At 42.3% G+C, this 26,227-nt stretch overlaps 1 protein-coding gene and 1 long non-coding RNA gene across 3 annotated transcripts in view; both read right to left on the minus strand.

Moving 5' to 3' along the window:
- HELLS (helicase, lymphoid specific) overlaps positions 1-25,849 on the minus strand; it is a 56,360-nt gene extending 30,511 nt beyond the window's left edge. For both annotated transcript variants that reach the window (XM_032792423.2, XM_075072857.1), the window contains exons 1-12: positions 25,740-25,849; positions 24,951-25,072; positions 14,610-14,732; positions 13,132-13,191; positions 12,637-12,673; positions 12,455-12,519; positions 11,860-11,901; positions 10,150-10,374; positions 7,619-7,801; positions 7,288-7,431; positions 4,494-4,690; positions 3,771-3,867 (exon numbers count right to left, since the gene is read on the minus strand). In XM_032792423.2, coding sequence (XP_032648314.1) covers positions 3,771-3,867; positions 4,494-4,690; positions 7,288-7,431; positions 7,619-7,801; positions 10,150-10,374; positions 11,860-11,901; positions 12,455-12,519; positions 12,637-12,673; positions 13,132-13,191; positions 14,610-14,732; positions 24,951-25,072; positions 25,740-25,770 — 1,326 coding nt within the window. In that variant the 5' untranslated portion in view covers positions 25,771-25,849. The remainder of the gene's footprint in view (positions 1-3,770; positions 3,868-4,493; positions 4,691-7,287; positions 7,432-7,618; positions 7,802-10,149; positions 10,375-11,859; positions 11,902-12,454; positions 12,520-12,636; positions 12,674-13,131; positions 13,192-14,609; positions 14,733-24,950; positions 25,073-25,739) is intronic.
- LOC116832030 (uncharacterized) lies at positions 18,066-21,305 on the minus strand. The gene is made up of 3 exons (XR_012657091.1): positions 21,291-21,305; positions 19,203-20,321; positions 18,066-18,558 (listed from the first exon to the last, which is right to left on the minus strand). It is a non-coding gene; the product is annotated as an uncharacterized LOC116832030 (long non-coding RNA).
- Positions 25,850-26,227: the final 378 nt, after the last annotated feature.

Consider the following 26,227-nt stretch of genomic DNA (forward strand, 5'->3'; position numbering starts at 1 on the left):
CTACCTCGCCCCTTCCCCAAGGACCCACCCACTCCATCCCATCCCCCCAGTTGCTTGCCCTTCCCCACCCTTACTCACTTTCAGCAGGTTGGGGTTCAAGAGAGGATGTGGGTTCTGGGTTGGGGCCAAGGGGTTCGCAGTGTGGGAGGGGGCTGGGGCAGAGCGTTGGGATGCAGGAGGTGGTACAGGGTGCTGGCTCTGGGAGATGGCTCAGGGCCTGGGCTTGAGGTGCAGGAGGGGGTATGGGGTGCTGGCACTTGGAGGGGGCTCAGGGCTGGGGCATGGGCTTGGAGTGCAGGAGGGGATATTGGGGGCTGGCTCCGGGAGGCTGCAGGTTGGGTGGTAGAACAGAAATGCTGGTCCAGCATAGCTGGGCCTGCTGTACTCATACAACCTGCCCATTGAAGGGGCGGCGCTTACCTTGGGCAGCTCCAGCCCCACACCACTCCCGGAAGGGGCCAACACACCCTGTGCGGGGCACGTGGCTCCATGCACTGCCCTTCTCTGCAGGGACTGCCCCCACAGTTCCCACCGACCAGTTCCCCGTTCCCAGCCAATGGGAGCTACAGAGGTGGTGCTTGTAGGCAGGAGCAACACGTGGAGACCCCTCCCCCAAGCCCTTCCCCCGGGGCCGTGCTGGGCTACTGTCCGTTTCTGCAAGAAGCATGGGGCTGGGACAGGCAGAGAGCCTGCCTTAGCAGCAGCCCAAATGCACCACCAGAGATTGTGATTGACTGCAAGTGTCTCCAGGATTGGCCAGTCAATCACAATCGACTGGTTGGTGACCACTGCTCTAATGGCTCTAATAGTGCAATGTCATTGACCTCAATGGTGTAATGCCAATTTACACTAAAGAATTTGGCCTGTAGAGCTGTATACAACTACACGCTATAAGCTACATACATCTTGGGAATAGGCATGTCTTTGTGAAGATTCAGGACATATTAAAATACTGAGAAATCCTTATAACGGTGATGCAGTTACAGTCTACATGCCATAGCTTTGAAAAGTGGCTAGTTTAAAAATATTTTGAAAGTTACATTCCCTAGGATATCTATGGACTTAAACATGTGATCCTGACACAACAATGAAGTAGTGTCCTTACTGGATTATAGGAGTTGACAGTGAAGACTCAGCATTTGTCAACAGTTACCACATAGCATATCTGGGAGACACAAGTTTTTCCTTAGAGCTAGAATAGGAAAACAGTGGTGACTGTTGGCAAGTGTTGACTTAAAAAACAAAAATAATGACCACCTAACAATAGTTTGGTTTTGCCTTTCAATAAGGGAATAAAACCCTCATTACAAACTTGGAGAGGAAGAAAAGATTCATGCCCTCAAAGCTATGCCATGGCCAACAAAATGATCTGAGATAAAAACGTGTTTGAGTCACATTCCATAAAAGACAAACTGTTGAAGTTATTTATAATGGCACACACATCTCAACTTAATGCTAATGATGGTGCATGGTACCAGTTTAATCTGCTGGTGAAATATTAACTGCTAAAGAAGTGCCAAAACTAAAGTTGCAGTTAGCTTTAATCTTCAGAATTCTTAAATTTCATTTCAAAACCAAAAAAAAAAAAAAAAGTAGTAATTATCAAAGACTTATACCATTCGTTTAATCTTTTAATGCTGAGACGGTCCAATACAAAAGAAATGCAGGAAGTGTCAACAGTGCCAAAGATACAACACCAGGCCTGCTAAAAGACAAGTACCTTTTCCGTAACAGGTGTTCTTTGAGATGTGTTGCTTATGCCTATTCCACAATAAGTGTGCGTGCTCACCATGTACACTAGTGCCAGAAGTTTTTCCCCTAGCAGTACCTGTAGGGGGGAGGGTTCCCCACAACCCCTGGAGTGGCACATGCCTGGCACGGTATAAGGGGAGCTGCGCGCTCCCCCCACCCTCAGTCCCTTCTTGCCAGACAACTCTGACAGAGGGTAAGGAGGGTGGGAGTGACATGAGCAACACATCTCAAAGAACATCAGTTATGGAAAAAGGTAACTGTCTTTTCTTCTTCGAGTGACTGCTTATGTGTATTCCACAGCAAGTGATTCCAAGCTATATCTGTTGGAGGTGGGTAGGAGTTCACAAGTTTCCAGGATGGAGGACAGCCCTGCCAAACCCGGCATCATCCCTGGTCTGAGGGATGATCACATAGTGCAAGGTGAACATGTGAACTGAAGACCACATGGTGGCGCTAACAAACATCCTCGATAGGGACATGGGCCACAAAGGCAGCCAACAAGACCTGCGCCCATGTCGACTGTACCCTCACAATGGGTGGCAGGGGAACACCAGCCAATTCGTAACAGGAACGGATGCATGAAGTGATCTAATTGGACTGCCTCTGAGTGGAAATCGGCTGGCCTCTCACACACTCAGCCGAGGCAATGAACAGTTGTGAGGACTTTCTGAATAGCTTAGTCCACTTGAGGTAGAAAGCCAGAGCCCACCGCACATCAAGTGTATGGAGACGGGGCTCTTCACTGGACATGTGAGGCTTGGGGCAGAGGACCAGTAGAAAAAAGTGTCCTGACCCGTGTGGTAGGCGGAGACCACCTTGGGGAGGAACGCAGAGCGTGGGTGGAGCAGGACCTTGTCCTTATGAAAGACCGTGTACGGCAGCTCGGAGATCAAGGCCCTGAGCTCCAAGACTCGCCTAGCTGACATGATCACAACCAGGAAGGCCACCTTCCACAAGAGGTGAGACCAGGAGCACATGGCCAGTGATTCAAATGGGGGCCCTATGAGACGAGCCAACACCAGATTTAGGTTCTGCTGTGGGGCTGAGGGTCTAGAATACAGAAAAAAAACGGTTCAAACCCTTAAGGACATGATACCCCGGGACAGCTGGAGGGCTTCAGGCGTAGAAGGCATCCAGACATCCTGAGAGGCATGTTCTGAAGGGACTAGGCTACTCCGCTCAGCTTGAGTTGGAGGCCTGGGCCCGGTGCGGATTGAGGACTGCCTGACATGGGCCTATCCTCTGTCCTAGATTTCCCTCAGTGCCGCTGTGAAGAGGGAGTCTTCTTGGCTCTCTTGGCGTGCCTCGTTGATGGAGAGCGGTGCCGACTGGCCAATGGTACTGGAGGGTTGCCCTGTACCAACACCGTGGTGCCGGGTACTGGTTTGGAGCGGCGTGCCAGGGTCGAGGTCAGCACCTAATGTCCCTTTCTCTTTTGGTCCGAGGCTTAAATGGCTTGCAAATCTTGCACCTTTCACTGAGATGAGTTTCTCCCAAGCAGTACAAAACAGTCTGCATGTGGGTCGCTCCTTGGCACAGAACACCTGCAAGAGCCACACAATTTAAACACCGGAGTGCGGGTCATGCCCTGGCCCGGACTCACTGACTAACTAAACAGCTAACTAACTACAGGTACTAACGCTGAACGAACAAACAGTTCTGGGGACAAGCTACAGCAAAGCTGGAGCAGAGCAGTTCCGATGCACCTTCACTGGCAGCAAGAAGGAACTGAGGGTGGGGGGAGCATACAGCTCTCCTTATACTGTGTCAGGCAGGTGCCACTCCAGGAGTCACAGGGGGTGCTCCCCCCTACGAGTGCTGCTAGGGAAAAAACTTCTGGTACTGGTGCACGCAGCGAGCATGCACACCGATTAGGGAATACACATGTGCAATCACTCGAAGAAGAAGTTGTGTTATGATCAGCTCCAAAGAAGAAATCTGTTCTAATAATATGCTCAAGATTAAAGGTGCAATAAAACTTTAAAAACAACAACAGCAGCAAAATCAAGAACCCAGACCTGGTGCAACATGTGTAAGATGTTCTGCTCCCTTTCTTTAGCAACAATATCTTCAGCAATTTCTGTAATGCTTGTAATGTCAAACCAGGACTCAAAGCTAGAGACAGAGACAAAACAAATTCAAGTTATTTCATATACGTTATCGTTATTTGAATGTGTCAAACTCCAAATAAGTTTCTAAAGCACCTTATGTATGAAAGATGTACAATGGGTAGAATTAAAACAAGCATTTTCTTTTGTTTAAGGCCAGACAATTGTAAACTGAATTATAATAAACAGAAATGTTAGTTGGAAAGCACAGTGCAACCTGTTATACAAAACAACATTACTTCTGCTGTAGAACTAGACCGTTGCAACCTCTTTCCAGCTTAGCACTAAATTCAAGTTGTTTTTTGGCACTGCGATGTGACAGGTAGTCATGAAGGAAAACTTAATGCTTGCTGCTTGGCTCAGAGGGTTTTAATTTTTGCTCAGTGCCTATGAAAATTGTTTCCCTCTCTGTGGAAGCAACTTCAGAAATGAAAAGAAGAAGTCACTTGAGGAAGGAAAAAGCCATTCAAGCCCCTCCATCACAGAACAAAGGTGAATTCAATCACTATGTGACAAGTTATCAATTTATCCAACTCAAATGAACGGATGGATAGTTGTAATGATGTAGGGCATTAGTTCCGAGTAGCTCATGCAGAACACACACACGGTCTGGGCCAATAGACCATGGCCTACCTTTTCAAGTCATCAAATACATCTGGCAGCAGGAAGTTAAGTAGCGACCAGAGTTCTGCCAAGTTGTTTTGCAAGGGAGTACCAGTTAACAGAAGTTTATTGTCAGCATTAAACCGTTTTAATTCTCTGATAAGACGACAGTTCATGTTCTTAATCCTATGTCCTTCATCCACTATCAGATACTTCCAGAAGCAATGCTACGGAAAGAAAAGAAGTCACCTAGCATTTCAAGAAATTTGATCTTTGCCACATCAAAATACATGCTACAGACAGGATTAGTAGAACTGCCTATTATGGCTGCCCAACACTCCCCATTATAAGACCCTATTGTCATTTGCTTATAACTTTGCCAAACTTCAACTGTTTAGGCTAAAATTTCCCATGCCTAGAATCTACCTCAGGCTGAACTTTTTTTCTTTCTTTTTTTTTTTTGGGGGGGGGGGGGAGTTGGAATTTCACCCACAATACCCCAAGTTGTTTCCAAGAACGAGGCTAACAAAAATATTTTAAGTTCATGTGACTTTATCAGGGGTCTAGTGGAGCAGGGAATTAAAATCGGCAAGGACTGACCTGTGTGTCAGGGAAGTGTCTTTCAAAATATCCTTAAAAACCCACCCCAAAGTCTCAGTTGGTACATACTCAGTGAACACCACGCTTGAGCAACAGGCAACCTCAATTCTGGTATTTCCTAACTGTTGACTTTGCAACCTTAATATTTTTAATGTAGTTCGTGTAATATTTTACAGTTTTTATTATTCAGGAGCGCACCAACTGACGTAGAACTGAAATGTTATTAAGTTGGATATGGAAAAACGTGCTGCACCAGGAATGCTCCTTCCTTGACTCTACAGCGAAAGAAGAGATGACCATTATTAAGCAACCTCCTGTCTTAAGTGACCACTCCGATGTACTGTACTGAATATAAATCCTACTCCAAAACCCACTGTGACACTGCACCCCATATTCTTCACAGTAATATTACTATATGATTATGGCATAATTATGATGCATTTTTTACAAGATAAGTCACGTGGGGTGTCACTGAAAAAAAGTTATCATCATTTGCTGAATATGATTATCCTATTTATATGCAAGTAACATATTTGTGTCTGAAATGATTAATACTGACTAGGAATTTCAAATGGGCTTACTCTGGAAAACATCCACAGCCAGCCTTTCAGGTACAACAATGAAGCCAGACAGTGCTCATCAACAAAGACAATGGATCCTGGAAGAACTTAACCATCCTGTGAAGGTTCCAGGCAGACTGTAATTAATGGCTGCTATGACTCAGGGCTTGTCCACCCTATGCAGCTTTTAGCGACAAGGCTGTGTCAACTAAAAGTCGCTAGAAGTCAGCGTGTGTAAACCCTTTCTGTTGGTATTTTGTAGGTACTTTTACCGACAAAACACTTCCAACCTCACGAGCAGCATCAGCTCTTGCTGACAAAGCCACATTCACACTGCCACTTGCGTCAGCAAAACTTTTGTCTTGCGCATGGGGGTGGTGGTGCTTTTTTAAGTACCAGCGAAAAACAAAAGTTTTGTTGACATCGTCGTGTAGACAAGCCCTCAATAATGTATGCAAGGGCTTGTGACCAGGTCACATGACTCTGGACTCCATCTTGGGATGCCAGTGTTTTTCCACATCTGTTTTTCTTCACTCCCCACACAAGAAAACTTCTGAAAACACCTGAGGAACAAAGACTGAGTTGGGGGATGTGCTGGACCCAGGCTAAAAAGGATTTCTAGCCATGTATGAAAGACGTGGAGATTTCAAGCTGTAAAGCAAGTGCAGCTTGTTCCTTAAGAATCTGCAAGCCTGCTTGTATCATCTCTCAGGGTGAGAAACTGCTAATTCATATCCAATCTAGTATATTAAGCTTAGTTTGTGTTTTGCTTATTTGCTAGATAATCTGCTTAGATCTGTTTCCTATCCCTTATAATCACTTAAAATCTATCTTTTGTAGTTAATAAACTTGTTTTTACTTTATCTAAACCAGTGTATTTGAGTGAAATGCATGGGAAATCGTAGCTCAAGGGGCAAAGATTGTTGGATAGTCCTCTCCACATGGGGGGAGGAAGACATTCAGTGAGGTTATACTGTACAAACCCCTATGCCGTGCAAGATGGTATAATTTTGGGCTTATGCTCCAGAGAGGGTGTGCGCCTGGGGAGCTAAATTACTTTGGTTGTAGACTTTCTACTGTTGCTTCATGCAATGGCTGGTCAGAAAGCCTGCCTGTAACTGCAGCTGGATGTGTTCCTACCTGTGTGAATGCTGGTGGAAGTGTAGGACTGGGGGTAGGTCTGCAGCTAGTCACAGCAGCACAGTGAGAGAGGGAGCCCAGCCGGCTCAATGGTACCCCAGTTCCAGGTGGCACACTGGGGGGAACCTGTCACAACCACCTTCCCTTTAAACAACTAATTTTTGTTCATCTGCTGAGAGATCACTTAGGACAAGTTTGCATCAGGCTATGGATTATGCTTGCCTTCTTATTGTCCATCAAGTTATGGATTATGCTTGCCTTCCCTACCATTCTCCACAACCGCTTTTGGGTAATGCATTCTATTTTTTTTAGAAAGTTACTAAATATGCCAATCCAGGGCTCTAGACACTGAGGGAACAGTGCACTTGGAAACTGATAAAAGCAGCTATAACTGTTACATTGTGACACTGCTACTGAGCAGAAAAAAATGTTTGAAGTTTCTACTGCAGTAGAAAGCAGTGTTGTAAGCTATATTAGAGATAGAGATACTGAGGCATTCCACCTGTGAAGGTGCACTTGTATACCTGCAAGGCATTTCTGTCTCTCATGGCTATTTCAAACGAGGTAATGACCACAGGATGAATTTGCAGTGAACCTTCTCGCCTGTGAATTTTTTGAACCAATTTACGACGTTCCTGCTGGGCTCCATGGTACAGCATTATGGGAATCTAAAAGGAGTTTTTATACTTCCATTAATAAGTAGCAATCAAGAACCCACACATTTTATAGTAATCACACTAAGAATCACCACCACTGTGGTTACAATACATATAGAACAAACAAATTCCAAACCAAAACAGTTATGAGAATGAAATAATTTGCTCCTCTAAACACTAAAAAGAAAATACTTTTTACCTCTGGAGTGAATCTCTTGAACTCGGACATCCAGTTAGGAAGAGTAGACAAGGGACCACATACTAAGAATGGCCCAGGGACTCCTCTCTCTACCATCAGTGCTATTGTAGCAATACATTGGATTGTCTTTCCAAGTCCCATTTCATCAGCCAAAATGCCATTAATGCCATTTTCCCAAAGCATCTGCATACACAGAAAGATACATATGCCTAATAAGCACTAGACATCCAGGTGAATAAACACCTATGACTGCGTTCACCATTTGGCTCCTGCTATCAATCTTTTCCCATACGCACATATTCAGAGCTAGATGAATACAATTTCTACTTGCCTAATTTAAATACAAAGGATCTGTATGCACGTGCCAGTCAAATATTTATGCATACATGTGGCCAGTTAGGTGGCCAACTGGCCTTGTGAAAGTGCAAGAACTTGGACACAACAGGCATCTGTATGCCCTTAACTGAAAGCTTATCCCTAAGTGATATGGTAACTTCACTGGAAATTTTCTGTTGACATTTTTCATTTTTGTTTCTAAACTAAAAGGTAATTTTTTATGAAGTTTGATAAAAATTCTGTTTGGTCATTTTTGAGTAATCAAAGCAGAATACAGATACAGTATTTCATATTCAGACACTTTAGCATTCAATATAAAAATACATTTTAAAAGTTAATGCTTGCTCCATGAATAAATATGCTTTACAAGTTAAACACAGACGTAGCTAACAAAAAACCAGCTATATAACTGTAGTGTCATGCTTCTGCACAGAAGTAGGAATCTCCCTACATAGTTACACTGATATTTTAGCCAACTAGCCTTCATCATCCGCCTTCTAAAATCAGCACATTGTTACCTTTAAGTTTGAGCCAAAAACAATCAGAGGAAAAAACTTGAGCTTGCATCCTTTTAAGCTTCTTTGAAGGATAAAAGTCAGTGGAAAAGATTTGAAGAAAAGTTGGGAGAGGGGTTTTTTGTTTTTTAAATATTAGAAAGTTAGGTCTTGTCTACCCTGAAAGACACTATGGCCACATCTACACTAGGAGTGCTTTAGTAGTACCGATATACAATTATACCATATAAAGTGTGCTCCTAGTGTGGACACAACTTATATTAGAAAAACTGCACTTTTTCCAGTAAAGCTTATTCCAACCCTCTAGCCCAAGAGAAATAAGCTATAACATGAAAAAGTGCAGTTTTGCCAGTGTTCCTGTGGCTACAATGGGATCATTTGCTGGCACACTTCTTCACACCCTGACCAACATAACGGTGCCAGTGGAAATCTGTATTGTAGGTATGCCCTGTGATGACTGCAGAAGACTTAATTGAATCTATTCTGTTCTTGTTGCTAAGTCAGGCTTTCCTTTCTGTAGGTAGTGAAGCGCACAATTTGGATGAAACTGAATTTGCATGTAGGCTATTTATTTTTATTGAACAATTGGAACAAATATTCAAGAGAGAAATGGATTTTAAGACACGTTTCAGAAGGCTCTTGGGTCAGCAGCATTGGTCACAAGTTCCCACAAGGAGGAAACATGCCTGAAGCTGGATTGCACCTGCTGGTTGGTATACTCAGATTCCTGTCTAGAAGTGGGAAAATGGCACAAGATTCCACCCTGGGACAGGTACGGGCAAGAGGCCTACCACCTGAAGAGGTGCACTTAGAGAGACCAGACATGGAACAGGTGCAGTTAGCCCTGTAACCACGGTCAGCTGAAAGAGGAAAGACTTTTAAGCATAATATTTAAATCTTTTAATACATTTAACTCCAATGCCCAATATAAACAAGTCTTTGTTAAAAATTCAAAAATAATAACATTCCAAATAGGTTGCAAGAGCTCACAACACACATCAGATCCCCAAGACATTCTCTAGTTAGAGTAGGGAAGACTAGACTTGACGCTCCTGATACTTCTAAAGTGAAAAATCAAGAAGAAAAACTTTATGATGTATAAAAGAGGCCCAGATATTCTTTAAAGAAACAATAAGGTATATGAGCTCAATTTTGTGTTTTAGAAATCCTTTACAGGCCACTTGTAATTCCAAAACAAAGATGGAAGCACTGATTTTTTACACTGGGGATAGAGCTCAATTGAAATCAGGTAAAGAACATCCTGCCTGAAATATCAGTATGCTGTAACAGGGAAAATGGAGTACAGCCTCCCACATGCATGTTTTACTCCTATTAGGAGAGTGGCTTTAAGCTGTCTTTCTTCAAAACTTCAACCCGGACATTACGTGGCAATGTCCCCATACATAGTCCCTTCTTTTAAAGAAACGTGCACGCAATTTCTGCAGTTCAGTCAACCACAGAGGGCTGGAAAGGCCAAAGTTAACAAGGACCAAGAGTTCCTTTAAAATAAACAAACAAACAAATAAAAAAATACAGCTCTGCACAGCTTTTGTGCCAAACCCAAAAGAAACACTGTTCTCCCCAATATACTTAATGTAGAAGACTTTGAAACATAAGCAATATCATCTTCTGTTGAAATAAGTATAAACATAAAATTTAGGCTAACATACAGATTCATACCCTTAGCCATTCCATGCCTTCAACTTGGTACCACCTCATAACACCTCCTGAAAAAAGCTTTGGCTGTTGAAAGGGTATTGGCTGCCCGTGAAATTTCCGTACTGGATCAAGGAAGTGCTTGGCATTATGTCGTACAGCTTGCGACAACCTATCTTTAATGACACTATTAGAATCTCCATTTTTCTGTAGGTCTTCTGCACACAGTTTGTTAGAAGAGCTTTCATCCTACAGAAGAAAGTTCAGAGAATTTAAGTACAAACATCGCAAAGCTTAGTTAATATACTCAGCAAGCTGCTGAGACTTCTGGCAAATCTGCAAGTTAATGTTATTGCTACAGTTAGGCAAAACCGTATCCAGCTGCAAAGATAAAGGCAGATTTAATCAAAGTGTGGCTGACCACACACAAATACTCAAGCACAAAATTTCCAGTGATGATATTGCACCTAGCCAATTAATATTTAAACATTAAACTGCTCAATGGCAATGTATCCTTCAACTCTTTGTAGTTTAAAAGCAGTAATATTTATTAAATAAAAGGATAATGTTGAATACCAAGTTGCTATCCACAAAAGTGAACAGACCTCAAAACTTGACACACAAAAGGACAGCACATTTCACGTGGAACTAATTCCCTATTTTAAGCAAATTCCAGTGACCACTAGAAGTTGGCTCCCCCCACACACTCAATTCCCTATAAGAACACAGCAGAAAACTAACAACCAACCCCACCATCACCCCCACTATCCTGCACCTTATCAATTCTCAAAACTAGAACAATTTATCATGTGTATGTCACAAGCCTGATCTGATACTCCAGCACTCGTTTTTTCCTGAGAATATGACTTATACTTTGAGAGGCAAAGATGTTTCCCTTGTGCTTCACACTACACTATCAAACAATTCACATTTAACTCAAGACACATTTAGGCTCCAACTTCTGGAGGCTTGAGCTCAATATTAAATCAGTGAACCATTTAAACCCATACTTTTAAAACCAGGGCTTTGGAGCAGATCCCGAACTGGAGCGCGGACCAGTAGATTTTATGCCTGGAGCTGGAGTGAAGCAATTCAAAAATTTGATTGCTCCAAATTCCTGTTTAAAACTTCTAATAGAGCACTTGATGATATAGCAGTTAGGCATTTATTTACAAAACAGGTTTAAAAATGTACCACATCAAGTCATTCATAATGTATAAGTAAAACCACCACTTTGTCATGAACAAAATCAAGTTAGACAAAAATCATATATCATATATAGGGTTCCCAGTGCTTATTTTTCCTAAAATTGTATTTATTCTATATAAATAAAAAAACAAATATGTATTTTTTTTAAAATCAGTTAGAATGAAGAAATTGAGCTAACATATTTTAGACATTTCCTCTCAGTTTCATACAGAGAACATGCTGCAAAACTGCATTTCATAAGCTCTCTCTTTAGCAAGATGTTCGGAGGCATAATCCAATAAAAAAAAATCAAGATAAAGAATTCTATTTTCAGATATTTATTTTAAAATCACGTATTCCATGTTGGTATGTGCAACTTAGATTAACAAATATAGATAGAAAAGTAGGTTTTCAGTAATAAACAACAAATTAAAATATGGGGGCAGGAAATGAGATAAAGACAATCTAAAATACGAGGAATTTTGAAACTGAAGACATTTAAATTGGTTTTACAGTGTACAGCTGTAACAATACGTATGGACATACCTGATTTTCTACTTTGCTTTTTTTGGCCACTGACAAGATTTCCTAGAAATAAAACAAAAATGCTAGTGTAAAATATGCTTTATAGCAACTTGAAAAACTAATATAGTAATATCTATTTTTGTAGAACCTTTAATCTCAGGATCTGAAAGTGCTTTAAGTGAACTGTAACCAAGTATTATTCTCATTTGCTGATAAGAAGAACATACACAGATAAATTAAGTAACTTGCTCAAGGTCACACAGCTGGGAATACAAAATAAAGTTCACAAAATAAAGATTACGTTTTTAAACGAACACACACACTGGGGAGAGAAGAAACGGGTATACCTTCTGGAAGTCTGCATAAATTCCTCATTTTGTTAAAACAGATGTGTGTAATTATGCTAAAGAGATGATAACATAAGCTGCAGAAATCACATACCATCAAATTTTAGTCAATAACCTCTCAGAAATTGCACATCAATTAATTCTCTGCATGTTTAAAATATGCTGCAATACCATAAAACAGCTGTATCTGGAAGCTACATTACAAGCAAATGCTAATGTATTGAAAATAGTTTTCTATTTGCTGCAAATTACATAAAATGCACTCTTACTTCTTTGGACATGACTTCTGAAATGTAATAGGTTTCATCTTCTCTTCCTCTTTTTTTCTTCACAGCTATAAGAAAATATCACAGAGCTCTTAAAAGCTCAAAATACTAGGTAAGCTACATCAAAAATTAATAAAAACTATACTTAAATATAGACAAAAAGCAAAACCTAATGATAAACCTACCAGATTTCTCCTCTTTTTCATCAGTTAGATTCCGACTCTAGAAAGTGAATATTTAAAAGCATTATCAACTTAAATATTTTCTAATATCTCAGGGATAGATAAGAGAAAGATATAATCAGCATTGACATATTTTCATTGTTTGTAACTATGTTTGACATCATTTTTGAAAACTTATTTCAAAAAGCCCTGGCCCACCTTGGAGAATCAAGACATTCTAGGTACAACTGTTCAAAAAACGTTTAAGTATGGCTTTGCTTAAGAGGACAGTTGTGTGACACAGACATGCATGGAAAAGGCTTTATGATAGTATATGTACACTCAACAGTAAAGCCAAAGACTGGGAAAAAATTTTTTTTTCTAAGTTAATTTTTAACATTTACCAATCAAGAAAAGGTTACAGCCTACTCTTAAACCCATGTCACTGTACCAATTTTAGGATATTTGTCATGCAGATCCCAGAGAAGCAATTTGTATAAAACAGCCAACACATCTTACCATTGCCGCTTTTAATAACATTTCTTTCTTTTTTTCTAATTTCTCTTTCCTTTTCTGCTCCTAAAAAACAAAGTTCTTACTTGCATAGAACAGCTGCAATAAATCTATCCATTATAAAAATACTAATAGACACTGAGCACACACAGCATCATATTAATGATGTAAGCTGGGGACTGGTTTTGCTTTTGTAGTCATATTTTAAAAGGGTGCCAAGATGAAAGCTGGTAAGTAGCTGAAATTGCTTGGCAGTGGGTAAGCAGATTTATTTTGTACTGCTTTTTGCTGGATACTTAAAATTCTATCAAAATAAAATCTGCATATCAAATGCTTTATCATAAAAAAAGCTGAAGCTTTAAGCTAGTTCAGTGTTTATTTTACATAAAACTAATGGCTTAAATGTAACCCCTTCCCTGTAATCTATTTTTGCATGATATGCAGCTGCACTTTCAGTTTTATACGTTGCATTGTTCCAAATACAACAGAAGTGATAATTTAACTGGACTATAGTGTCTTTAAAGGAAGCAGTCATGATTATGTTGAAGAAATTAGGATTTCTGAAAGTTAAATACTGTTAAAATTCTCACTTTTCACGCAGGAATTTTAAGAATCCCTCACAGATTTCTTTGGTACATGTAACATGGAGCAAAAAATAAAAGCAAGGAATTTTTAAAATAGGAACATGTTAAGCAAAATACCCTTTCTGAGTATGCATTTATACAGGTGTAATAACTGCAGATTGTTCTAATCAGATTTAAAAAAAAAAAAAAAAAGAAGACTGACAACTCCACTATTTGGGGAAAAAAACCCTTGCAGTCTACCAAAAATCAGTGTTCTCTCTCACTGCTGACCACATCTATTCCCTTGAATTCCTTCACTGTCTTCCTCTTTCCTTTTGCGTCAAGTTTAAGCTTATTTCTTAACCTTAAATATTCTGCACAACTCTTACTTCACTTCTTGCTCCTTGTTCTACCTTACATCTTTGCTCCATCATCCTCTTGTGCCTGGTTTCCCACCTTCTTTAACGTTGTCTCTTATTTTGAAATATCTTCTCAATTTGTTGTAAAGAGACTGACCTATCCCTCTCTTCCACATCCTCCCAGACTGATACCATTAATAAGAATTCTCATGATTTACTGTTATCATGGGCCTTAGTTAGAATATAAACTCTTTGGGGGTGGCTTCAGATTATTTTTAAAATGATATCAATGTTATGCAAAGGACTGTGGCATCCATCCGCTGTGACTATATTAGGAACTTACAAAAAAATAATCACTTGAGAAGGAGCTGTAACATAGATAAGGCTGTAATGGTTTCTGGAGTTTTTACCTGGGTTTAACTAACAAGGTGGCAAGGACATCAGAAGCTCCTATTGAGGGAAATTTTTTTTGTGAGATTCCCTAGTGCAGACTAGGATTTACAGTACTCTACAATTAACAACATCATCAAAATTCTGTCATTTAAACTTAGAACACATCTACCTCCAGCTGCTGCTGTTCCATTTTGGTCAGCAAGAATTTTGAATATATGTTGCTTTTTTCAAGCAAGTGTTGAAGCCTCTTGTAGCGCATTTCACTGGAGTCTCTGTCCCAGGACATGCGAGCCTTGCAAACAAAGAAGGAAAGCATATCTTTAGCCATTTCAGCTTTTACTGTTTTAAAATGAATAAAATCGTTCTGTACATCTTGAAGCCAGATACAATTGCATTACACATCTACAGACCCTTCCTCCCAATTATACACTTAAACTACCTCTACACTACACGCCACCACCATGCATATATGTCATGTATGTGCAGCTACATGATCAGTGAAAAGCAGGCTGCAACCATACCGTGGAGTGTAGCTAAACCTCAGTGAAAGGTTCTGGCACAAGGGAGGCAGCAGGGAAGGGCTCTGGCAGCAGAGAGTCGCAAGGGCCTTTCCCAGCTGCCTCTCCCTGCCAGAGCTTTCCCCATGGAGGGGAAATGCTTCAGCAATGGGGAGGTGACAGAACCTTTCCCTCCTGTTAGTGTCCCTGCCTGTGGCAGGGAAAGGCTCCACAGAGAGAAGCAGCCCAACTCTTTCCCTGCTGTCTCCTCCTGGCAGAGCCTTTCGCTGCTAGGGAAATCTTTTCTTTCAGAGGGGAAAGGCTCCAGCAGCGGGAAAGCCGCAGGACACAACATGGCTAAAAACCGCAATGTAGATAGGAAGACAGCTTGGGCGAGTAGAGAACATGTATAGTATATACTTGCATACATACCCACTGCCTTCAGGTGTTTTTACTTGCCTAAGCCATACCTTACCAGCTATACTGCTATTTATACTCATGCGAGGTAGGCAGGGTGGGTAGGAACACTACACACCACCAAAAGATGTATCCTTAGAGGGTTTGGACAGACCACTCCTCTCCCACAGAGTTTCAGTGTGTAATTTCTTAGATTTTAGTATGATGCTTTCAAATAGTTTGTCAACATAAAGTTTCTAGACATATACTCAGTAAACAAAACAGCCTTTAAATGATGCCTGCTCTACACTTGCCAAACAAATCTTAACTTACAGTGCGGATAGAGCCCAAATTAACTTTACCAAGCAGAGCAAGTCAGTCACACATACACCTGGAATTAACATCATTAGTACCCTGCATAACAGAGAAGCTGTAGTATCTGCATTTGATAGAGTAAAGTTATAGTAAAAACTCAGCCATGAGATTTGTGAATTACTTTCCTAAACCCAAACAAAAAAGAAGTGGAATAAAGCTTAGCACTAAGCAATCAAAATACCAGACATTTGCAAGGAGGGTAAAATAACATATGTAAAAACCATGTTCACCTGGATAGCTCTACAACTATCTTTGAAAAGCTCTCGGAGGAGGTGGTGTGGGGAATCTTCCAGAACTAAATGGAAGGATGTTAGTAGAATGATGGGGCAATAATCACTGTATGGGAAACAGATTCACTCATTTCCTCTAGACAGTGCACCTGACCACACATTACTTTGTGGAAATGCTGATGTACTCTTTGCCCTGATAGGGTGAGCCTTGGAGAGGAACTGGATGGATGGATTTACAAAAAGAGCCCACAACAGTCAGGCTATCAAGAAAAAGAGGGTTTGAAGCACAGGAGGGAAAAGCTGTGCCAGGGTGAGATGACTGATTAACAGATGTATAGCTTTCTTTTAATTTTATTGTTAAACTGAGAATGCCTTATCTATTTTTAGCTTTAAGCCTAGATGTTATGAAAATCCTGTTTCTGCTATTCTACTACAATTTTCTCTCCATCTTGTTTTTAAACATGATTTGACTGGTAGACTGTTGGCTGGATAATTTCACACAGACTTCACTAAAAAGATTAGAACCTCTCAGCTTCTAATGATAAAAAATGAAATGTAAGGGAGTTTCTGAGTCTCAATCCCCCATTGAGGGTCTCTTAACAGAGCATGGACAGAGTCCTTCTATCAAGGTGTGTCACAAGGAACTCCGGGAAGGCTAATACAAGGGAAGACACCTAAAGATCAAGGCCTTGTCTACACTAAAGTGTTCTCAACAAGTGCTATAATAAAAATTAGAGAAGTAGCCGTGTTTGTCTGTATCCACAAAAACAATGAGGAGTCCAGTGGCACCTTAAAGACTAACAGATTTATTTGGGTATAAACTTTCGTGGGTAAAAACACCCACTTCTGAAGAAGAAACCCCACTTTTATCCATGAAGCCCAAATAAATCTGTTAGCCTTTAAGGTGCCACCGTACTCCTCGTTTTTATATTAAAAATTGGTATTGTACGTTCACACTCGCTCCCTCTATCAGCAGAGCGCATCCACAACTGGGGCACTATCAACAGTGTGAGCAATGCACTGTGGGTACCTATCCCACAGTCCAGCTGGACACCTTCTGCCATGTGGTCTTGTGGAAAGGTGGAGTAGATATGGTGAATCTTGGGACTGGGCTCCATGTCCCATGATGCACTGTTTTCTGTCCCAGCATTCCATGGGCTTCCAGCTTTCCTTCATAGCATTTTTCAATGGCCCATGTTTGCAGTTCACCCTGCCAACTCTGTGGGAAGGGATGGATCCCGAACACTCTCCTATGCTCTAATAACTGTCATGAAGACATTATGGATGGCAGTGCAGTTAATCACAAAGTTCCTAACTGAAGAAGACTCCCAGTTGCCTGACAAACAGTCTGATATGGATAGGAGCAACTTTAGATTGCTTTTGGCACTTACGGAACAGCTGCAGACAGTGAATCGTCACTTTTAGGCTCAGGAAACAAGCACTGAATGGTGGGGTAATATCCTCATACAGGTCTCAGATGACAAGCAGGGAGTACAGAACTTTTGGAGGTGGAAAGCCACCTTTCTGGAACTGTGTGCGGAGCTCACCCCAGCACTGCGGCACAAAGACACCAGAATGAGAGCTCCCCTATTGGTGGAGAAGAACATGGCGATCTCTGTGTGGAAGCTGGCGACTCCAGACTGCTCCATGGCTCGTGAAACCATAAATGGGAAACCTGGACACCAGTAAGGAGTGGTTCAACAACAGACTGAGTAGGTGGAATGTGCTTTGACAGATTAAAGGCACGCTGGCGATGCCTTTATGTAGGTTAGACCTTAATGAGGATAACATTCCCATGGTCATAGCCTTGTGTTGTACACTGCATAAACTCATTGAAGTTAAGGGTGAAAGGTTTGCTCACTGGTGGAGTGTGGAGGCAGATCTCTTGACTGCTGATTTTGAGCAGCCAGATACCAGGGCTATCAGAGGGGGGCAATTTGAATCAGGGAGGCTTTGACGAAACACTTTGAAAATGAGAACCAATAATGTATATCTTTGCGATTACATGTAGTTTTCCTGGAAAGCAACGGTGAAATATGGAGCCTTACACAGGTAGTTTAATGATTTGTTTACTGGAATGTACGTATTGGTAGCGCCTGCTATCTGAAATTGTAGGAGACAAATGAGTTATCATTCAACAACTTTGCTTTTATTGCACAAGAAACACACACAGACGCTTGGTAGGTAAGGAAGTACCAGGGAAGGACAGACTTTCAGAGCTGTGCGTAGGTCCAGTTATTCTGAAAGTTTCCAAAGGGGTGGAGCGAAGGGGAAACTGAGAAGTCCCAGAAAGTGGAAAGAAACGTGTGGGTGGAGTTGAGGGGGGAGGGGCACAGAAAAGAGTTCTGAATGCGCTGCAGGGGAGAGCAGGCACAGATCTGCTCAGTCTGCAGCATTAAGGACTTCAGTATCTCTTTGTGCTCCTCCATTACTTTAATCATCCACTCAGTAGCATCCTTAAACTCCTGATTATCTTTTCTGTCCTTCCTTTCACCTTCCCCTCCACTCCTTGTGTTCCTTGTGTTCTCCTGGAACATGTCCTCTTTGCTCCACCTTGAGCACTTTCTTTTCTGGCAGAGATGTTTGAAAGGTGTGCATGGGGTGTTCCTCAAGGCCACGTCTGCCGAAGCACAAGGAACAATGCACAGAAGCATGATTGTTAAATTCACATGCAGCATTGAAGCGTTTCAGTAAAATACACCTCTGGTAACATAAGAATCACTTTCTCACTGACTCTTGGCAAGCACACATCTCAGCAAACACCCAAAGCATGGTGAGCGTTGGCTGGGGAGGCACTCTACACGGGGAAAGAGCATTCTGCAAAGGTTGCATTGCAGCCGAGCAGGGAAAAAATTCTAAAATTCTCCCATAATGAACCCTGCCTGTGGAAAAGTGTAACAGATCTCACCTCTGAGGGTAAGCAGGGAAGCGAGGGCACATCTATTACACACTTGTGACTTCAGCCCTGGCCCCTGTGCTGCATTGGTCCAGGCACAGGTGATTGCCGAATGGCACGGAAAGGTTTCCTACAATGGGGGAAGGAACAAAGCAGCTCTGCTGAGGAACCTTTGGCAGAGGATTGCTGAGTACCTTTCTGGAGATCTCTCTGAAGGATTCCCATGGGGTCTTGACATGCACCAATACCCTGTTTTGCTGTACTGATTAGCTGCACAGGGGAACATCCAGCACACAGAAACACAGCCAGCTTTGTACATTTCTATACGCTGAACCCACCTCCGCACTACACAAACCAAAGCCACTTACCAGGCATCTCCTCCTCTTCTTCTTGCTCACCAGAGAGCAATTGCTGAGACTGGACAGACACTTCCTGAACAATTCCTGGCTGCCCACCCCACCAAGTGATCCCACCAGGAGCTCCACATCATCATCTAACTCCACCTCTTCATCAGTGACTTCGTCCTCCGGGTTAGGTGCTCTTTCCACTGCCTCCAGGATCGCCAAGGTATCCACAGGGGTCTTGGTGGTGGGGTCGCCACCGAGGATACTGTCCAACTCCTTGCAGAGCTGACAGGTCTTAGGTGCAGCACCGACATGATGGTTTGGCTCCCTCGCCTTATGGTACACCTGTCTCAGATCCTTTATCTTCGCTCTGCACTGCGGCATGTCCCGGTAATAGCTCTTTTCACACAAGTCTTGAGAAACCTGCCCGTAGTTATCAAAATTCCTACAGCTCAAGTGCAGCTGGGACTGCAAAGCCTCCTCTCCCATCTACTGAGCAGCTTCAGCAGCTCCGTAGTGGTCCAAATGGGAGAATGTTTGCTGTGATAACCTGCCATGGTCACCTGAGAAGATGAAATGAAACTTCTCCATGCTAAGCCGACAGAAAATGGAATTTCAAAAATTCCTGGGGCTTCTAAGGGGGAGAAGTTGTTTACCCAGCTGCAGGGCAGTGGAGTTCAAACTGCTGACTAGAGCAGTCAGGGTGGGCATTGTGGGATACCCTTCTGAGGCCATTAAAATGATAAAATCAAGCGTGATGTCTACTCTGGCACTTTGTCGACAAAAATTTTGCTCCAAAAGTCTTATGTCTCTTGTCGAGGTGGTTTTATTTTGTCACCAAAGCAGGACATTTTTGCTGCTAAGAGTTGCATCACAGTGTGTTTTGTCCACAAAAGCTGCCTTTTAAATGCCATGCAGCATTTAAAACCTTTGACTCACTCAGTTTGTCCAGAATAGGTTCTCATTTTGTCCACCTATCAGTCTCCTTTCGCCCAGCAGGATTTTTCAATCAGGTTTCTTATTGCAGAATGTTTCCCCCTATTTTTAATCAGACTTCGTATTCTCAAAGTTCTGCAAAGCAGCATTTTGCCTCCAGCACATAATAGAAAAGTGGCTCCTCTGCTGAACTGCTGTACAAATCACCTAGCAGGGGGTGCAAAGTAGTGACAAGAACTAAAAATGAGGCCTTTTTGAACACGCAGGTTCTAAGCAGGACCCCATCCTGCTAATGGCCCTCTCCTGCCTGAAAGATACTGGAGCTGGTAGAAGAAGCAGGAAGGTATACAGGAAAACAAAGTGTTGCCAATGCTAGAAAGGAATTTTGTAGATTCAGAAGAACCGTAGGGGACTGCTAAAAATAAATCAGGCTTACTACATTCTAGCATTATAATAATAATGGTTGGGAAGGCACTTTATAAGTCTTTTTTTCACTGTTACTCTGGATTGACATCTCATCATTACTCCATAGCAGAAGTTTCTCTTTTCTAACTTGGGAGTTTGAAGAAAATCAATTCAGTTATTTGAATTATCAGAGCAAGAGATTCCTGTTTTTATAAGCTAAGAAATTTGATTTATACTGAAGCCCTGGTCAGATAAAGCAGGTGTGACATTTTAAATTCAAACCTGTCATATCTGGAATCCTTGTTAATGAATATGTGTTTGCTATTTTTTCCAAAATACTTAAGCAATAAAAAAAGTTAATGAGCAAAACTGGCATATTGTTATGTCCTTCATAGACTCATTACCAAAAAGTTTATAAATATATGTATGCTCCCAGAGTCTTTGCACCTAACCTCCACTGTAGTAATTCATCCTTTCTTTGCCCTGAAAATGGTATCAGAAAAGATGCCAGATGTGTTAGGCCCTGGATATTTCCAATTTCAAAACTTGCATAAACTGTAAGACACAATAAAACATTGGTACACAGTTCTAGTACTCACTAAATTTGAACTGATTGGACTTTATTAAAACATAAGAATTTCCATGTAGCTGAACATAAGATCACATTCAAGCATGGAATGTCAAAAATAAGGGAGAATTCAATACAGATGATTGTAATAAGCGTGGAAATACAAGACTATAGTTAGAGATTTAATTTTTGCTTTAACTCACTTCCTCCAGAAACTCCGCAACATTAAAAACCTCCCTCAGAACGCCATCCTTGCCACCTCCCCATACACCAACATCCCTCCCAATGACAGCACCACTGCCTGCCTCAAACATCTACAAGCGTATGTCTACACTACAGCCTATATCAGCTAAACATATCACTCAGGGATGTGAATATTCCACCCCCATCTGCAACGCAAGTTACACCAACATAAGCATTCATATGCACAGCACACTATCACATGGCTTATGACGCTTGCAGAGGCAGGTTTTTTTATGCTGATGGGAGAGCTCTCTCCCATCAGCATAGGATGTCTTCACGAGATGCACTGCAGCGGTGCAACATATTGGTACAGCTCCTCCCCTACAGCACTGTATTTATAGATATACCCCAAGACAATTGGCAACACTCAGATATCTACCCCAAACACATCAGCAAGTTCATCCATCTCATACTCATTCATAACAATTTTATATTCAAACACTTTATCCAAACCATGGGAACAGCCATGGACACTAGAATGACTCCCCAGAATGCCAACCTCTTCACTTGCCACCCAGAGGAAGAATTTCTGGACAAATGCACCACAAAACCAATTATATACCTAAGGTACATCGATATTTTTATTCTCTGGACAGACAACCTAAACTACCTCATAGATTTCTACCACAAATTCAACAGCCATCATCCATTCATTTAAACTCTAGACCACTGCCACACTAGCATCAACTTCCTGGATACCATGATCAGCCTCAGAAATGGAATCCTACAGACAGCGATATATAAGAAACACACAGATCACCACATCTACCTTCACAGATGCTGTAACCACGCCAAACACATCAAAACAAATCTTATCTACAGCCAGGCACTCAGATTTCACATAATATGCTCTGACAAGAACGTTAGGATATACACCTTAATGCAGGGGTTCTCAAACTGGGGGTTGGTACGTCTGAGGGGGTTGTGAGGTTATTACACGGGGGAGTCACGAGCTGTCATTCTCCACCCCAAACCCCACTTTGCCTCCAGCCTTTATAATGCTGTTATAAATTAAAAACATTTTTTTATATATTTAAAGGGGGCCGCACTCAGAAGCTTTCTATGTGAAAGGGGCCACAACTACAAAGGTTTGAGAACCACTACCTTGATGCATTCAAAAACCACTGTCATCAAACAAGGACACTCCACCAGAGAAGTAGGAATGGGCCACTGATATACCCCCAAGAGAATCTACTTCAACTGAGAAATAAAACTCCCTCCAACTGCACACTCCTAGTTGTCATTTACCAGCCCACAATGGAACCCATATGGGGTATCAAAACAATTACAATCCATACTTGATGAGGACCACATCCTGAAAGAAATCTTTCCTACATCACCTCTTCTGGCCTTCAAACAAACCACAGCCTCTCCAAGCTCCTGAACAGAAGCAAGCTCTCCTCAGATCAGGACACATCAACTCAAAGAGGCACCGGATCCTGCCAGAACAACAGACAAAACCTTATACAGATCTCCACTGCTACAATGATCGACCCCCATTCCCCACAACACACCTTTCAAGATCCGCAAGTCCTACACATCCATCACAATGTATGATGTACCTCATCCAGTGCACTAAATGTCCCAACAACTATGTGGCTGAAACCAGATAATCACTATGCTCTCAAATGAACACTCAGAAAAATGATAAAAGACAAAACCACCACATCATCTGTGGCAAATGCTTTTCACAAAATGACCACTCCATATCTGACTTCCCAGTCCCTATTCTCAAAGGAAATCTGCACAACACTTTCAAAAGACAAGACTGGGAGCTTAAATTCATAACTTTGCTAGACATTAAAAATCAAGGACTGAACAGACAAGTGGTTCTCAACCTTTCCAGACAACTGTACCCCTTTCAGGAATCTGATGTGTCTTGATTACCCCCAGTTTCACCTCATTTAGAAACTACTTGCTTACAAAATCAGACAAAGATACAAAAGTGTTGCAGCACACTAGTACTGAAAAATTGCTTATTTTCTGATTTTTACCATATATTTATAAAATAAATTCATTGCAATACAAGTACTGTACTTATATTTCACTGCGCTACTGAGTCTCTTTTTCATTTGCAAGCCTTGTCTGAAGCATGGGGCCCCAGGCAACTGCTCTGCTTGCCACCTCCTAATGCCAGCCATGCATTTGCAACCCACCTAAACCCATCCCATGACCACCCTCGGGGCTTCAAGCCCTAAATCGAGAAACACTGATCTAGATGAGCTGAGTGCCCCTTGGAAGACCTCTACATACCACTGAGAACCACTGAAATAGACACACTGGATTTATAGCTTATTACAACAATCTATAACCCACTAATGACCCTGACACCACCAAGCTGCCTTTTCTTCCTGCCCATCCTTTCAGGACTGAAGGGGTGTTAATGGGCCACTTCCCCTTGAATGGGCTCTTGAAATATGTATTAACTACTTATGCTAAATAATCTGTTCCATTTTGTATTTAACAGTGACACTCCAGGTAGTTTCCTAAACCTGAAGAACAGCTCTGTTGTAAGCTTGAAAGCTTGTCTCTCTCACCACAGAAACTGGTCCAAAAAGAGTATTACTTCACCCATCTTGTCTCTCTCTCTCAAAAAAAAAAAAAAAAAAAAAAAAAAAAAATCACATCATTCCGATCATCTCATTTCACCCCCACTGTAAGTGCAACAAAGTTTGTAGACATTCTCAGAAACTGCTAAATTTAGAGATGAATGATTGCCATAAGTATTAATTTCTAGTTATGGCTATTATTCACCAGAGGCTATAATTACAGGATGTATAAAATACTAGTTTCTAGCCATAGCAGTTTAAAATATTCAAGCTTAAAAGGACACAGTCAAATTGAAATGTAGTCAATAAAAAAATAAAATGATTTTAAAGCAGTTTCAGGTCAATGTTAGGTAAATTTTAGCTTCAGATCAACTAATCCAGCCAATTTTTGTGGTGCTATAACCATGTTTCCATTTAAAAAAAAGCTTATTCTCCCCTGCTGCTGTATAACAAGTGTACACAAACAACAGATGACAAAGGTGAAACGGGCAATTCACAAACTGTTGTGAACTGCCTTTCAATTCACTATAAAGCTACTGCCCTTTTCCAAATCATTTTTAAAGGGAAACATTCAGTACTTCTAGGCCCAAGAAACGCCACAGATAAATGGTGACAGCTACACTGGATTTGAAGTTCTAAAGCTGTTATCGAACTTGTGTTACTAGTAACACTGTTAAATAAATTTGTTAGTTTAAAAAAAAAGCAAAGTTGTAAGCTGACAGCGTCACCTTAAAAATCCATTGTTGGTAAAATAAAAAATGTTGTTAATGTTGTCCTTTGACCATAACAAAATATTACAACTCTCAGAGTTTCTGAGAAACTGATTTCACTTTAAGTGCACTCTGTTGAACCATTTCCATTCTGGAGAGCATAGCTGTAGATAATTAAGAGCATGCCTTGCCCAACTTTATAAGTGCCAACAAATCAGGTCCAAGCATGCAATGATTCAGTTAAGTGAACATAACAAATCTGCACCCACAGGCAGAAAGTAAGACAATTTTTGGCTTTACTGGTGACAGATAGGCAGAGGTGCCAGAAATATTTTAACTTTGATTACAACCTCCAATTTACCTTTTCCAGCATTTCCCTCTCCTTCTCCATCCCTGCTGCCTCCAGCTGCTCCTCCTCTTCTAGCATGGATGGTGTTATCACAGCTGCCTCTGCTTGTTCACCCATCTCTGCCCCCAGGTGCCCTACAATGGCATGAAAATAAATAAGCCCAAAGAGCACGAGTCTGCTCGCAGCATGAGGACAGTAGAAGATGCTCCTTTCTGCACAATGCCACATTAACAGCAGTAAGCATCACTGGCTCAGCAATCAACTGGTATGTGCCATACAAATGGGCACAAGAATCACAGGCTTATTCTCATTGGGACTGAAAGGCAATTCTCAGACCCTGCACATGAGAGGTTGGGGTACACTGTCGAGAAGGTTCCACTCTAACCACTGCAATTATCACTATCAACCCCATCCAGTCCCTTTGCAGCCATTCTCTTCCCTCAGTTTCAACCTCCTACACCTGTATCCACTTCTCAGCCGCACACCTCCGAACTCTTTGTCATACACCCGCCTCCCTCCCTCCCCTTAACCCATGTGCTCTCTTTTCCTCCTCCAGCTCCCAGCCCTCTTACTGCAGTCACCCCCCGCAACACTTCTTCCCCCCAGCTCGCGGCACTTCCCCCTGCCCCCGCAGTCACCCCTTCCCTCCAGCCCGCTGCACTCCTCCTTCTCCTCCTGCACCCAGCCCCATACACCCCCCCCAACCCTCCCACCCCAGGTACATCCCCACAGCCCTGCCCCCTTCCCGCTCCGACTCGCGTCCTCCGAACCCCGCCGGCCTGGGAGGAGACCGACGCTCACCGCCGCTGCTCGAGGTGTTGCGGGCCGGCATGACTGGCTGGCGCGAAAACTCCCCACACCACACCGCGCTGCTCCGCTCCCCCTCACAACTCCCGCGCCAAACTTCCTACCACGCGCAACGAGAGCTACAAGTCTCGCGAGACCCACCCAGCCGCCAAAACGGCGCGCTACCAAGCACAGCGAGAAGGGGCGCTCTCGCGATACTGTACTGGTTCCCGCTAAAGAACCAAACGGGAGGGTAGCTCTCCCAGCGACCCGCGCATTAACCCTTTCCCCGTTATCACCCCTCAGGGCTGCCAGGGCCAACGCTCCATTAATCCCTTCTGTGACATCACCCCCACCGACCGCTGGTACCACAGCCCCATTAAACCCTTTTGTGCCACACACACCCCACTGCTGGCTGAGGGCACCTCCCCATTAACCCCTTCCACGCCACCACCCCCGCCGCTTTCCTGGTCCTCTGCCCTGTCAACCCTTTCCACGCCATC

Source organism: Chelonoidis abingdonii, chromosome 16, assembly GCF_003597395.2.
Source record: "Chelonoidis abingdonii isolate Lonesome George chromosome 16, CheloAbing_2.0, whole genome shotgun sequence".
Taxonomy (NCBI): Eukaryota; Metazoa; Chordata; order Testudines; family Testudinidae; genus Chelonoidis; species Chelonoidis abingdonii.